Genomic DNA, 15,681 nt, shown 5'->3' with positions numbered 1-15,681 from the left:
ACATTTCTTTCTCTTTTCTTTTTGTTTTCATGCACTGAATTGTTTACATGTGCAACAGATCCCACTGAGTCTGGTCTAATCAGGCACAATAAGTGGAAACACCTGCATCTGTGTACAATGGATTTACTGTTGTGTGACTTCAGGCATAACAATGCACTCTGTAGATGTAGAGCTGCATTCATTTTATTGTTTTATTTTTAGTGTTTCCATTTAATTCACATTATGAATTTATTTATTTCTTCAATTTCCCACTTTGGTGTTTAAAATAAGACTGGTGTTAGCCGTCTCACTGTGGTGTACTCTCAGCTCATTTACTGTGCGTAGCATTTCAAAGACCAGAATGTGACACAACAATCAAACAAAACAGCGTTTGAAATACAATAATTTATTAAAGCATCTTTAAATTCTGATATAAAACATTTTTCTGATTTTTCTTCTTCAAAACAATCAGAAATCTCAGAAATACAGTCATCGTCAACGGCAAGATCAGTCTCTGGTGTGGCCGCCGGCAGCTGACCAGATCGCCTAAGTGAGTAACGATTGGAGAGCGATGATGGAAGACAGTGATGCAATGTGAGGTAAATACTAAGCTTGTTATGTTTGGACCTTATCATGAACTATACTGTAAGTCGACTGGCATAGGCTCCTTTGTGTTCATTTACAGTGGAGGAGCGAACATATCCTCATGTTAGCGAGATAATACGTGGAACTGAGGGTGTTGGGTTTTGAGGGCAACACGCTTAGATTAACTTTATGATGACAAAAAGCTCAGAAACAGGGCACAAAATGGAGAAAATCAACACTACGTTATGAACAACTTGTTTTCTTTTGGATCTACATTTCTGTGTCCCTGAATGCACAAATAATAGAAAAGTACTGGGACAAACTGCATCAATACATTTCCAGCACACTGTTCACCACACTCTTATCTCTCCACCCACTGATACTTCAATAAATAAATACCCCCACCCTCGCATGGCCTTTGACATCACTGAAAAAAACGCAGGAGAAACAATCTTTAGACACAGATGCACTACATAAGAAATATCCTGCTTTTTTCTTAACATCAGTTTTAGCTACAAAGACATCGATACAACAGCTCAACACAAAGCATTCGTTCTGGTAGAGAAGCACAAATAGCTTGACTGATTTTAGTAATTAATGCTTTTTGAGATAATACTTGACTGCAGTGGTTACAGATGTTGCCTCTCCACTGATGCAGTGGCTATTCATGTTTGAATCTTTTTTGTTTGTTGCATTTATTTGACTCATACGAGGCAAACGCACCAGTGGAAGCCATAACTACCACTGACAAAGGGTCCTAAAACCCCCCCAAATTTATATTCCATTCCTGAAAGGCTGCAACTGAATCGTTTAGTCCAGGATCGTTAGAATAAAATTTAAATAAGGCAAGATGAGGGAGAAAATCTCCCTGGGACAGTTGTATTACACATTAACCTGAGGGAATCTCCATCCAGGAGAACATTCATTAAAATGGGGAGCAATATGTAGAGAGATAACACTTGAATAAAGGTTTGTTTGCCACTGCAACTCATTTCTTCTACTCATTTTAAAGAAATTGAGTCATAACAATAAGTCATAATTCAGATGTTAAATTGTGAAGGTTTGGAAGAAAAGAGAGCAAGCTCCGACTCGTTATTCTGGATCTTAAAACATGAAAAGAAACCTGAAATACATTTCAAGTAGGATGTGAGAAATGATCAGTGTAGCTATAATGAAGGTGAGATTCTTGTCTGGAGACTGAATGGAAGGAAGCAAAACTCTGTAAAGCTTAAAATGGTGCAGATGCTTCAATGTTCCTGCTTTCAAAAACCTGCGTCTCCATGGAAAAGATTTCTTTTCCTGGATGGAGTTTGTCTGCGTTAGAAGTCGAAAGCTCTGAAACAAAATGTCTGTCGAAGTGTTTTGATCCTCTCGCTCTTTCTGCATCTTCAATCCACGCCTGCTTGTCTTCCATCAGGTGAACTGTAGCTGTGTCCGCTTTGTGTCCTCTGTCAAGTCAATCACCTGATCCAGTTGCTTCCATAACTGGACACAGACTTCACACTGCAGCGCTTCTTCACGATCATGTTTATGTAGGCTTTCATGATCTTTGTGATCTCTCCAACCTGCGGAAATGTACAGATGAAACACACGGTCAGCAGACAGAAACATGAAATGAAAAGCAGTCAAGAGCTCAAGACTTTAATTTGAATGCATTGCCCTTTGCTCTACTGTTCATTAAAGAACTACAATGTGTTTATTCAGTCGCATGTCTGTGATGTCGCATGAAAGTGAACACGTCATCCAAAACACCCTGACGCCGCATCCGGTCCTAAAGAGAGCTGACTACTTTCATACGGGCTCCAATAAAAGGTTCACAATGTAACTGCACTGTAGCTATAGTTTTACTAAAAGTTTTATCTTGTTCAGCCCTGTCACAATAACTACTTTTCTTGGGTTATATATATATTGTTCTGTGATAATAGATTTTAACATCATTTTACGACCATTTTATACCAGATATAATAAAGATAATAAATTATAATGCAAGTGCACCCTCTTGAGTAGCAATGAACTTTTAATTCTTACTAATATTCAGTATTCACAATATACAAAATGGGACTCTCTGGCTCTGTTACCAAAGTTGATAAGATACGTTTGATGTGAATCAACCAACTGAAAGTCTTAAATTCTGCTTCCACTTAGGACAGAAAATATGACGTACCTGTGGTGTGTCAAAGAACATTTCTCTCTCGTCCACAGTGATCTTGTAGGTGCAGGGCTGCGGAGCGCCAAAGAAAATGATGTGCTCGTACGGGAAGGTCTCCAGAGGTTTGGGCTCGCATCGCTTGTAGACAGACACGTTTTCAGCGCTCACGCTCAGCCAGAGGTCATGAGGGAAGCCTCCTTCTTTGCACTGGAAAGAAACAAGGACAGGAACTCGTGAGGATCACTCAGTGTGTGCAGTCGGGCTGCAGCGAATGATTATTTTTTTCTATCAAATAATCTGCTGATTATTTTCTTGTTTAATCGTTTAGTCCATGTCTATGACGTACCTCGACATCAAACAGTGTGGATCCATATCCGGGCCACTCCTTGATGATGGTCATGTATTTGAGCATGGCCTGATGCTGGTCCAGACCCTTGAGGCGGGACCACTTCTCCACGATGCTCGCCCTGGTGGCAGACATCTCCTCCTTCACCCACATCTCCAACATCTGCTCCTCCTCCAAACGCTGCTTCTTCATCGAGCCCGTCTTCAGCCCCCGGCGCAGGGTCCCATCCAGGAAGCTGGTCCTCCGACGCTCCAGGGTTTGGCCTGAGCCCGAGGCTCCACCCACCTTGGTAAACTGGAGGATGCGACTGCGCAGGCGGCCCACGGGGTAGACGTTCTCCAGGCTCCAGGTGACTCGAGCTTTGTCACCGTATAGAAACTGAAGGCGCAGCGCGGCGAGGTGCTGCAGGGTCTCTTCTCGGGCAGGGAAATGGCCCCGGGTCAAGCTCTCGTGGGCCTGAACGAACAGGACATCATCTTAGCGCCAACTAATCAAAAAGACTCTGAATTAATTGTAACAGACGGAGGAAAACATACCTGCTCAAACATGAAGGCGAACTCCACTCCTTCTTTAGGCATGCTCTCCACATCCAGGAAGCAGTAGAGTTTGAAATAGAGTTTCCACTGGCCGTCTTCCTCACCCTCCTCACTGCCAGCCAGTCTGCAGGGAGAGACACGAGCCTCACTTACATCTCTATGCTTTGGTCCTTTCTCATCATTATAAACAGGCATAGGCGAAGATTTCAGGGGGACAGCGGGGACCACATCCCCCTCAATAATCAGAATGCGTGCATTTCTTATGAAAAAATGAAAGTAGCAGAAGGCTTTTATTTTGACGAACCACTAGAACATGACTCATAGATGCAACAACACCTCTGACGGCAGCTAATGACCTCGTAGCTCATGTTTTTCAAGGATACTTCTACAATTGTAATTTACATGTAGATATCTACTGAGGTTAGCATGCTAACCAGCTAGCCCCAGCCTGTCCTGTCTTGTAATACCACTGATATTATTATTAAATATAGTGTTGGTAACAATACCCTACCTTTCAAATTTAGCCAAAACATCAGCCACAAGCACCCTGCTCTCCACAGCTTTGTCAATGGTGTTGTTGTGTTCAAAGAGTGCAAACATGTTCCTGCTGTCTTCCATAGCCAGACCTCGGATCAGCTTCTCCACCACCTGAACAAAACATGCCAAGATCACAAGACACTTGTATCAGAAGAAGACAAACTGTCAGTTAAGTAATCAGAGTGATATCTTCCAGAGGAATGTTTAAAGCAGCATGTCTGGTGTCGATTTCAGCTCGCTCACCTCTCCAGCGGTGGTGTGTGAGTTGATGGAGATCTTGCAGGAGCCTCCTCCGTGGCAGTAGACTGTGGTGGTCATTTCCTGTCTGGTTAGCAGTGCCATTATTTCCTCTTGAGAGGGAACAAACTCCCTGGCCTTGGTCTTCTTCAGAGACTCGCCGATGAAATGGGCGAACATTTCGATCTCTGTACCGGGGAACAGCTCCTTAATCCTGCAAACGGATAAAGATAAGAAGACAGTGAGGTAGAAGTTTTAACCAGCTGTCATGTGTGACCATAGGATTGTTATGAATTACTGGAGCAATGTTAAATATACACTGCACCTTTTGAGGTGAAACTTGAGGTAGCGTAGGATGCCTCGGCTGGGCAGGAAGGTGCAGCTCATACAGGTCAGGAGGTGCCAGTGGGCGCGGTTGGCAGGACTGTTGGGATGCGGGACGTGATTGGTTTGTTTGATCAGCTGACAGTAAACCTCATCTCTTAACGACCTCAAGTCTTGACAGGTCTGCAGGATTCCTTGGATGATTGGGACGGGGTCCGACACTGCCTCCATCTCCTGCAGCGAGTTGAAAATCTTCACGGCTTCGTCCTGCAGGCTGGTGTAACCCTTCTCCTTTTGCACTAGGCGAGACAGACAGAGAGGGGATTTATTTTATACCTGCGCTAACAGGTAATTATCTAAATCACATTAGAGAACGTTTAAACTATAGTGCCAGTGTGTCACTTTAAGGTTTGAGGACGACTGTTTTGAACCTTTGAGTATGGCATTACGGCCATCGCCATCTTGTTTTTTTGGGGCCGAAGTGACAATATTTGGATGAATCCACAAAAGCCTTGTTCAGACTGCCAGCCCAAATCCATTTATTGGCCGATCCAGACTGCGTCCAGATTGATTAAAGGTAGTCAGATTTTTGCAGGAGGTTTGAAATGCGATTCAAATCAGATTTCTACAGATGTGTCTCAGTGCGGATGCTCCAGAGTCACGCAAGTCTATCAGAGCAGCTGAGCAGGAGCCGTGCTGTATGGAAGATAACACAGAACAGTCTATCAGACAGTCGTGCTGAAATATACTGTCTGCTCCGTGACTTTTCTGGAGGGCAAGATGATGGATCTCCATTTCTCACGCTCATGTGTAGTTACTGATGCCTACATCAGGACCACAGCAGCCCATGTAGATATGTTGGAGATGTCTGGACCTGATCCTTTGCAAATAATAGTGCGAAGGGTTCGTCTTAAAGATCTGATTTGAGAAACAAATCAGATTTGCCTGCATTCTGAACAAGCGTTTATTAATGAATGATAATACTGCATCTCGAGGTACATGTCAGTATAAAAAAATGATCTGAGTACTTGTAATGTCAACACAAAAACTGCTATCTCATTTTATCAAGATCAACAGAAGTCAACAGCAGTAGCTCGTGAGACTCACAGTGGACGCTGACATCTCCGTAGGGCAGAGGTAGAAGAGGGGAGTGCAAAGGATGCTGGGTATATCTCAGGATGGGGTTCCTCCAGTACGTCTGCTCCACAGCCTCCACATTCAAACTGCTCTCCTGTTCAGACACAGAACTGGATCAGTGACCTTAAATAGGCTGAAGTTTGAGTGAGTTAATTAAGTCAGTCTAGGAACAGTAGAGATATCAGTGATGGATATATTATTACAGTAAAGCTGAAAAACGACTGTATGTGAGGAAAATGGGTAAACAGAAGTATTTTGAAGCAGGTGAAGACTTAAAGAGGATCACGGCACACTCAGTGAGTACAAGTACCTCACTTTACTACACTGTGTGTCCCTGCCAAAGGTTTGCATGACTGAAAAATTGGAGTTAAAATATTAATATATTACGTTAATTAAATGTCACACAGGATTATTATGAGCACATTAAGAAGCATTACATCTCATAGCAAGACATTAATAAACAGTGAATCCTTTAATACCTTGATGTCCCTGATGAGCTGTTGTGTTGGCGTTTCAATGGGGACTTTGATGTCTATCGCTCCCTGTATGGCATTCGCCCACCGCATGGCTTCATTCAGCATTTTGGTGTAAAGACGGTAAGAGTGTTTACGTCCATGGATGATTATATTCCAGTAACCTGCGAGAACGAGGCAGAAGATAAAGTAGAGCTTAAGACAACTTCTCTACAAGACACTCAAGTTTAAACTCATATTAGTGTATTTCTCTTGATCAAGATAATGAGAATAATGTTGATTCAAACTGACCAGTGTCCTTGAAGACCTTCTCATCTGGCTGCACCACAGAGCAGAGGCTGTTCAGGACCAGAGTTCCCAGTTTGGAGGCGCTGCGCTCCGACGACTTGTAATAATCCAGAGAGTTGGTGGTGAGAACAAACCATCGCTTCTTCAGCTTCAGAGACGTGCTTTTGGCTCCTGACTTCATCTCTTTATGTAGCCAGCCTGAGAGAGGATTAATACATCATTTTGAGTCAATAAAATCATATTTGCCTTTTTGTAGTTATTGAATTTAACCATCAGAAGTTTCCTATAGCATGAACCAACTGTGAAATAACCTCATCTGACTGACCTCTGACTAAGAACTCCTGTCCGTCGACTCTGGTGTCGCCCTTGGATTTCTGCAGCAGGCCGATCCAGTGGTGCATCTCCTCAGGCGTGTCTGTGTTGCAGTGGATCACCCGGTTAGCCGTGATGATCACAAACGAGTTTGGTCTGCAAAACAGAAAACGCACATGTTGTTAAACCATGTGCAAGCTGTCATAACACTTGGACTGTAGATTAAATACATCTATTAGGTTTAATGGCCGCTCCTCACCTGTCGGGGTTGTCCGATGCACAAACAGAATCGATCAAGCCCACATCCAGTGTGCCCTGGACAAAGAAAAGAGGACACTCGAGTCAAGAAAGTTGGTTTACATTTACATGATTAAAGTAACTAGCTAACTAGCTAACTTATCCTAATATAGTACACATTAGCAGTTAGTAATCAAGCTGTGTTATTTTAAGAATTGCTACTTTTGTCCAACCAACAGTCCAAAACCCAAAGACTCTCCATTTAATGTCATAAGCAATAAAGAAAAACAGCAAATCCTCACATTTAAGAAGCTGAAACCAGCAAATATTGAACATTTGTGCTCGAAAAATGACTAATTGATGATTAAAAAGGTTGGGGAATAATTTGCTTTTGATTGACTAATGAATTAGGGACTAATTGTTGCAGCTCTAGACATAATAGGGATAATTATTGGACAGTCTGTCCTCAGATGCATTCGAGGTGTTGCCGTTGTTGGCACATGGGAGTTAATAGAGTGAAGAATAAAAAGACAGCCTGATGGAGAAGATTAAGTTCTGCCAGCTTGTTCTGCCTCCGCACACATGAGCATCCGCTGCATAATGAGGGGGCGAGTTTATTGGATTTCAAAAACTGTCTGATGCAGCTCTCCTCTTCCAATGTCAGAAAGATGTCTGATTGAGAGGGTTTCAGACGCTGTTCATCGATTCAACAAACTCCTCGTCTGGAGCATACTGACGCCTTGAAGACTGAAGCTGCACTGTATTTATTTGTTCACTTCTTTTAATTTCTAAATCTGCAAATGCTATTAAGGACACTGCAATCATCCATTAAAACGAACAATGGTACACCAGTGTGTGTGCTCTGCTTCTTCAGCTTAAATTACAGTATGACACAAATCTGGACCGTCATACTTCGGCCGATTCAGTTACACACTCCGTTATTACTGCTGAGAAGTGGAGTTGAGGCTGGGGCCCGGGCAGCAGAGAGGTAAAACAGCACTAACCACTGCATTCTTTGGGTTGGCCTGTTCATGGTGCATCTCCATGAGCTGCTCCGGGCTGGCGCTGTGGACCCGACTCAGCACATTGAACCAACCGCTGGATGGGGTCAGAGGGAGTTCAGAAAGCGAGAGTCAGCAAACATGGAATTGAAAATTACAGCGTGAAGTTCAACTGGCAGCCACAAGGGGGAACTTTGTCTCCACAGATCGTTTTTACAGAGAGACGCTGTCACAGGAAAACATGACAGCCACAGTTTGAATGTGTGTATATGATGTACCTGGCATCTTCTGGAGACTCTGCATAGATTTGGTAGGTCCTCTCCTCGGTCACAATGTTCAGTGCATTCTCCTTCTCATGATTGTCCAATATTTCCCTACAGAAAGATAAAGAATAGATTTTGTGAACATTTCTGTTTCTTTTGAGTAACAAAATGAGGCAAGAAAAGGGAAGAAAACCCTGATTTTGAGCCCTTACTTGGCTGTGCGGACATCAATGGTTCCCTTCAGCTTCTCTTCAGCGTCGTTCTCAAAGTACATGAGCTTCGACTCCCGCAGGACGAACCAGCGCATCTTCCAGTTGCGGCGAGACAACGTGGACATCCCTCCTCCTTTCTTGTAAAGCCAGCCGGATTTGACGGAGTCCTGCTTGGCCCGAAACCACATGAAGGTCTCGTCCTTCAGGACACACCAGCGACGACGCCACGGGATCATGAGACCGCCTGAGAGAGGGAGACAGAAAGGATGTTTATTTATGTTGTTCCTCCCACCAACACCCAAACATGCATCATCTGGAGACAAAGCACACAATACATGAAAAACAACATTTGTCAAAAATATACAGTAAGAGTAGACATAAATAAAAGAAAGAAAACAAGCAGGAAACAAAGGAAGCCTGTAAAACTGACGCAACAACCACACGGGTCGTGTTCAGCCGTGCTTAAATCATCTGATTGCCTGCTGGGTAGTGATTTGGTGAAGCAACTCACTCTTCATGTAGAGGTAGCCGTGGAAGTACGGCGGTCCGCTGCCGTTCAGGATGTTCACCCTCCCGTTGGAAACCTCCTCGTCTGTGTCCACGTAGCCGTCGTTGTCCTCGTCGCTGTCGATAAACTGAAACACGAACAGCAACATTCATGAGCAACACGTGTACCGCATATTTAAAGCAACACTATGTGACTTGCTGCAGAATGATAGTTAATTTTTGGGTCTCGTAGTCCATAGTCCATCCATCATCTTTAAAACCACTTATCCTTTGCAGGGTCGCAGGGTTGCTGGAGTCAATCCAAGCTAACATTAGCAGAGTGGCAGGGTACGCCAGTCTCATGCCCAGATCGCCACATACCAATCAAATCAAATACCATATTGGGTCTTTGGCATTGGACCCGAACCATTAACCCAAAAAGTTGGTATTTGACTGGCAATGAGACTCAACAATCAACTATTTTTCTCCAGAATTACTTTGAAAGCTACAGAATGTTGCCTTAATAATAAAATCTGTCATTTCAATAAGGAACAGGTTGTGTTTTCATTTTCTGACGACTACAGGAAGTCAAGGAGGCAAGTTTTGCATTTTCAGCATTTAAATCGGTGCCCAAAATCTGTCTGACCTTGTTGCTACTCTGTCAATCAACCTCCCCATAAAAACTAGCAGGAACACACACACACATCAACCTCCCCATAAAAACTAGCAGGAACACACACACACACACACACACACACACACACACACACTCTCTCCCTCTTCTTTCCCTTTGACATTTTGCTGATCTGACAGTGTCTGAGCTCTCTGCCTGACTCGCAGTATCTGGGAATAGATTCACGTGCTCATCAGCAGAGCCAAAACAAATAATTGCAGCAGTGTTTCACAGAGATGCTAACATGAACTGAGCCCCTTTGATGCGTTAGGAGAGGATTGAGGCTCGCACGCTGAATACTGGGTGTGCAGTATAGGTGTCGAGCCGATGCGTGGGAAGAATAACATACCCAGAGGAAATCTAGGTGTTTGTCAGTGCATGTGTGAACAATGGCTTCAGTTAGAGATGATATGGTGATGGAAAATGCAGCAGTTATATGTTAGAGCAAAACCTGCTTTAAAAAAGCTGCATTTATAAAAAATCTTAGTCCACTGGCCCTCTGATGGAGCTCCAAATGATTACCCATCTGGATTATATCTGCAGCATTTGACAGGAATGATTCTGAGTCTGTTCGTTCTCACCGAGTCCGAGCTGCCTCTGAAGGAGTCCAGGCTGTTTTGGGTGCAGGAGGATTTTCGCAACACCTCCTCATCTGTGACATGGCCATCATTGGTGCTAGCACCCGAGCTCCCATGAACCTCCTCGAACTCCTCTTGGTCGTAGTCCGACTCTGCGTCTGGCAGGTGTGAGTTTGACGGCTCTTCGCTCGCAGGCTCGAAGTCTGAACCCCTGCTCGCCCTCTGGCTCGGCTGCCTTTCTCCATTAGTGACAACAGCTGGAAGAAGAGGAGGCGGTCTGGAGGTTTCTATGTGAGGAGAGGCATGACTTAGTCCATTGGGGGTACGTGAGGAGAGCTTTGCCGGAGCAGGAGAGGAGGCCGAGGAGGGAGTGTCCACTTGTCCTTCTGCAAAGTCAGGTGGAGGAGGGGGAATACTTTGGAACACATCCTTGTCCAGAGGAACCACAGCCGGAGGGGGGAAGTCAGGCAAAGGAACGCACTCGTCGTCGGCGTGGAAACCCTCGTCCACCTCCTCCTCGGCCAGAGGGGCGGTGGATTCAGTCGGGTCGTGCAGGTTCTCCTCACTCGAGAGGGACGGCTCCAAACCACCAAAGTCCAGGAGCTCCAAGAACTCAGTCGCTACACGAGAGGCTTCCTTCTCCAGCCTGTAGATCTCAGCGTCCCTCTTCTGGCGCAGCTCCTCCTGGGAGACGTCTCCCAGAAGGGACACGCCGTCCTGCTGCTGCTTCTGCAGACGCTCGATCTCTCTCTCCAGCCGAAGGATCTCCTCCATCTGACGGCTCTCCTCCTCAGAGGTTTGGCTGTGGGACAGAGTCTGAGACAGCTCCTTCTGCAGACGGAGAGACATGTTAGACAAGGCTTATATGTGTTTTCATTGAGTCAATAACATTTTTTTATTATGTTGTTTATGTTTTTAAGGTTTATTGAAAAGGGTTTACCTTCTGACAGACACCATTTACCAGCGAGCTCCTAAAAGCAAGATACAAAACATCATGAGCTCATAAAGAAATCATACGTAAGATTATAAATTTCTCATCAACACATCACAAAAAGTGAAACACTCACCTTTTCTCGGCGGCTTTAGCTGCCATTTTCTCCTCCTCCAGCTCCCTCATCAGTCTCAGCTCCTCCCTCCTCTTCATCTCCTCCTCCTCCATCCGCCGCCGCCTCTCCTCCTCCTCCCTCTTCCTCCTCTCCTCCTCCTCCTGCCGTCTCCTCTCCTCCTCCATCTCCATCCTCCTCCTCTCCTCCTCTACTCGCCTCCTCTCCTCCTCCTCTCGCTTCTGCTTCTCCTCCTTGAGCTGGCGATGGAGGGAGCGGCCCAGCTGGCCCCTGTGATGCTTCTGCAGGATGACGGCGGCCACACGCAGGCGCAGGAAGACGCGTCTCCAAAAGTGAGCGCGGTAGTTCTTCTGGATGGTGACGACGCTGGACAGAACCCTCTTGTACTGTTTCCTGGTGAGGAAATCAAACACACACCCACTTATAGTCGCCATTATCTAAGAGTGTCGCCACAGACATATTTGTGACGTCGGCGCAGCCCGCTGGCGCTCTCTGTTTAAATAAACACACTGGTAAAAAAGCCTGTGCATTGTGAAGTGTACGATGTTTAGAGTTTGATGAGCTTTTGCTGTTCCATTGTGGCCGTGTGGGCTGCTGTGTTTAGCCCTCTGACTAACCCCCACACGCTGCATACACACATATAAACATGCACGCACACAAACACACGTGACTTGCAAAAGGACCACACACACTGCTCTGACTCTCTGACCCGTATCCTGGCCGAGTCACCGCAGTAATCACTCCTTGGCCTCTGTCTGGTCTCAGGACAAAGATAAAGTTACATATAATGACACAAAGGCTTCTCTTGTGTCTTTAGGGAACTTCCCGAGCGTCTTTAGCGGGAGCGGCTCTGAAGGGAAGGGAACTCGCAACCTGGACGCTGTCATCAGCCTCATTATTCTCTCCCGGCGGAGCATTTCAGAACTGTACGTGACCTTATGTGCAGCAGCACGCAGGTGGAGCGCGGCTAGATTACGGGACAAGCCCCAGGGCGTCTGCATGTGCAGGTTCTTAAATCAGCGTAGTGATGGATGTCCTGTCTGACAGGCCGAGTGGTGAGGAGAAGACTTGCCGCTCAGGCTGAAAAGATTTATTCACTGAGTAAAAACATCAACTGTACTGCTGATAATGTCGCAATAAATCAAAGCCTCACAGATAACTGTCTGTCCAAGAGTGGCTGAGCTGAGGGGTGTGGCCTCCGCATCACTTCAGATCACGAGATCAAGAAATCGTAATAGATACCCCATAACTTCTAGTTTTACCCGTTTTTGCTCTTTAAGTTGTCTTTAAGTTTAAGAATATTAAAATCATCTTTTTCCTCACTGTCTGAAACATTCAATCTGAAGGCTTATGTGTTTTTATGGCTGCATTTACTCCATTACATCTACTTGAGAACTTTTTTGAGTAAATTGTACTTTTCAAGGTAGTTTAAAGGGGCACTATGTAGTTTTTTGGCCAAGAAATTCACAATATTAATGAGGTAATAATGCAAACTCTATCACATCATCTATTCATAACTGAATAAACGAGCTGTTCTCAGAGGAAAATAAGGTCCCCAGAACACTGTTTGAAGCTAGAAAGTTGGCAGGGTCCGCCACATATAAACAAAGTAAAACAGCATGAAATTGTGTTGGTCTTTAAGGTCAGCTTGTTTATTCAGTTTATTCAGTCATGGAAACAAAGAGAGTTTGTTTATTTAGTTTGTTCAGGCATAAAAAAAATCACTGAATGAAGATCTTTCTCTTTCTTCCCCGAAACTAGAGAGCACACCTTTAAGTTACTCATTACTCAGGTAAGTTTTTCAGTAAGTACTTTTGTACTTTAACTCAATAAGTTATTTTGATGACTACTTTTACTTCTACTTGAGTACTTGTTTTTGAGTACAGTACTTTTACTTGAATAAAGTTTTTGGCTACCATACCCACCTCTGGAAATATTATGAATGGTCACATTTCTCCAATTGTGAAAGAGCCGAAAAAACCTTCACGCTGTCCATCACTTACCCTCAATGTATGTTTAGTTTTGTTCCTCAGACTTTCAAAATAGAGTTGTATCAAGTTGTTTAAGTGTCTGAGGAATGAAAGTGAGTACGAGTGAGCTACAGTTCCTTTTGAGAGGCGAAGTCCCACCCCTTCCAGGTACACCCTAATGGGACCTTATTTCAGAAAATGATGTTTGTCAATTTAAAAGACAATTTTGCAATTCAACAAAGTCACAGTTTGTCGTTAAGATAGTAAAGCATCATTTAGTTTTGTGTGAACTACATCGTCTCGCTCAATATACGTCACCAAAACCAACATGGCCGCCACCCCGGAACAGAAAAAGGATGAAAAAGGTGAAAACCCAAAGTCGTCTGGCCATATTGACAGCTTCAGTTATGTGAAAGGGGAGTTAGTCATTTTTGTGAGTTAACTAATACGCAGGTCAAGGTTTCGATTATTGGTTTTGGTGGGTTTTTTTGGGTGTGTAGTCTTTCTAACGATGCTTTTTCACAGTCTTATATTTCATTAGTATTATAACAAACGGAGACTTTCTTGAGTAGGAATGGTCCTTTAAATTGACAAACATCATACATGTAATTCATGGCACAATTCAAACAGGATCAAAACTAATTTCCTGAAATAAGGTCCCATGGTGGTCCACTGGATGGTGCATGACTCAGAGTTTATAGATTCGACACGTGTATCTATAAGACTTTCTGGATGTGCAACAACTTTGTAATGAGTGCGACACATTTCTCCTAAATTCTGCATGACATATTTGGCATCTTTACAAACTAAACTCAACTAGTATTTCTTTAAAGGTTCAGTGGATTTGAACAATGCTCTGAATAACTGATTCACCAGCGAGTCAGCAAGTTTTAAGAGAGTTATATAAAACATACATTTAACTTATGAGATGAAATAACAGTCTGCTTTTATTGTAGAGAGAATCTGTAAAGCAACATGCACTGATACTGTATATAAACCCACATAACACACACACAAACACACACACACACACACACACACACACACACACACACACACACACACACACAAAGGTAAACACGTGTGCAAAGGCATGCACATATGCACATAATCCCCCCCTCCCCACACACGCAGGCTGTACACCTCTATTACAAAACAAACACTGACAACTGTCGCTGCCACTCAGCCCTCCTCCTCCACCACCCCTCCTCCACTCTCCACCGCTCACCTTGCCACATAGCTGAGGATGTGGGCGCGGATCACCATGCCAGCCCTGCGCCGCACCTCTTCCCTCTCCTTCTCCAGCCTTTGCTCCAGGGCCTCCTTCAGGAACACCTGCGGGACGAGCAGCGCCACGGCCGAGACAGAGAGACACAGAGAGGGGAGGAAGGAAACAGGATGGGTTAGTTCCACTTCTCGGTCAGGCTGCAAAAAGAGGGCCCGCAGAGATGTGAAGGGCCCCTGTTGTCTGTTGGCAGCACCCTGTGCCCGCTGCAGAGGAAGCTGTGGTGCAGCTGAGGCTAGCAGGCTAGCCGCTCTCCCTGACTGCAGAGCAGAGCAGAGCAGAGGGAAGGACTGGCACCGAGACTGCAGTGTTGCTGCTAATGCCGCTGCTGCAGAGCCTCATTGTGTTCAGGCGTCCTTCCTGAGCGTTTCCCTACTGCTGCTGCTGCTACTGCGTTGGTAGCTCAACTGACGTGCACAGGCAGAGAGGCACAGAGAGGAGGGGAGGGGAGAGGAGGGGAGAGGTAGGGAGAGGAGGGATGGAGGGATGGAGGGGGAGGGATGGTGGCTGGTGTCCAGATAGAAAGCCACACCCCTCCTTGCTCTTATGAAGGAAGGAGGAAAAGAGTTTAGTTAACCCTTCCCTCACACCTGCAGACTTTGTTCAAACTTTGTCTCTGCGGGACGTTTGACAGCCTGCAGCTCCTTCTAACCCACAAAACGCCTACGGGAAATGAACACGCAGTGGTGACACGACATTGTAAAACTTAATCAGATTTGGTCTGTCTGCCATGTGAGCAGGCCCGGGAGCACCAACCAGCTGTGGATCTGGGTTTATGTGATAATGCGATATCTGTTGCTAGCCTTGAGGATCAACTGCTTCTACGATGAGGGAGAGACCTTTGAGTGACTCTGTGTGTGTGTGTGTGTGTGTGTGTGTGTGTGTGTGTGTGTGTGTGTTTGTGTGTGTGTCCCAGATGTTCCACTAATCAAAGGATCCCACAGCTGCCTCTATAAAGTCTGTGAGAGAAGGAAGCTTCCACTTCGTCCACATCCTTCCCTCGTCTGTA

General features: G+C 45.0%; 1 protein-coding gene across 1 annotated transcript in view; it reads right to left on the bottom strand.

Moving 5' to 3' along the window:
- Positions 1 to 369: 369 nt before the first annotated feature.
- myo10l3 (myosin X, like 3) overlaps positions 370 to 15,681 on the bottom strand; it is a 64,730-nt gene continuing 49,418 nt past the window's right edge. Inside the window, exons 22-41 of the mRNA XM_084361446.1 lie at positions 14,616 to 14,722; positions 11,421 to 11,810; positions 11,294 to 11,324; positions 10,357 to 11,184; positions 9,128 to 9,251; positions 8,617 to 8,860; positions 8,420 to 8,515; positions 8,145 to 8,238; positions 7,163 to 7,218; positions 6,917 to 7,059; positions 6,595 to 6,789; positions 6,310 to 6,467; positions 5,801 to 5,924; positions 4,695 to 4,992; positions 4,376 to 4,583; positions 4,107 to 4,243; positions 3,596 to 3,719; positions 3,060 to 3,515; positions 2,729 to 2,920; positions 370 to 2,129 (exon numbers count right to left, since the gene is read on the bottom strand). Coding sequence (XP_084217572.1) covers positions 2,025 to 2,129; positions 2,729 to 2,920; positions 3,060 to 3,515; positions 3,596 to 3,719; positions 4,107 to 4,243; positions 4,376 to 4,583; positions 4,695 to 4,992; positions 5,801 to 5,924; positions 6,310 to 6,467; positions 6,595 to 6,789; positions 6,917 to 7,059; positions 7,163 to 7,218; positions 8,145 to 8,238; positions 8,420 to 8,515; positions 8,617 to 8,860; positions 9,128 to 9,251; positions 10,357 to 11,184; positions 11,294 to 11,324; positions 11,421 to 11,810; positions 14,616 to 14,722 — 4,110 coding nt within the window. The 3' untranslated portion in view covers positions 370 to 2,024. The remainder of the gene's footprint in view (positions 2,130 to 2,728; positions 2,921 to 3,059; positions 3,516 to 3,595; positions 3,720 to 4,106; positions 4,244 to 4,375; positions 4,584 to 4,694; positions 4,993 to 5,800; positions 5,925 to 6,309; positions 6,468 to 6,594; positions 6,790 to 6,916; positions 7,060 to 7,162; positions 7,219 to 8,144; positions 8,239 to 8,419; positions 8,516 to 8,616; positions 8,861 to 9,127; positions 9,252 to 10,356; positions 11,185 to 11,293; positions 11,325 to 11,420; positions 11,811 to 14,615; positions 14,723 to 15,681) is intronic.

Source organism: Pagrus pagrus (genome assembly GCF_965226575.1).
Source record: "Pagrus pagrus genome assembly, chromosome: 9".
Classification (NCBI taxonomy): Eukaryota; Metazoa; Chordata; class Actinopteri; order Spariformes; family Sparidae; genus Pagrus; species Pagrus pagrus.
The sequence above is the reverse complement of the archived record's forward strand: the minus strand, read 5'-3'. Positions and strand labels throughout refer to the sequence as shown.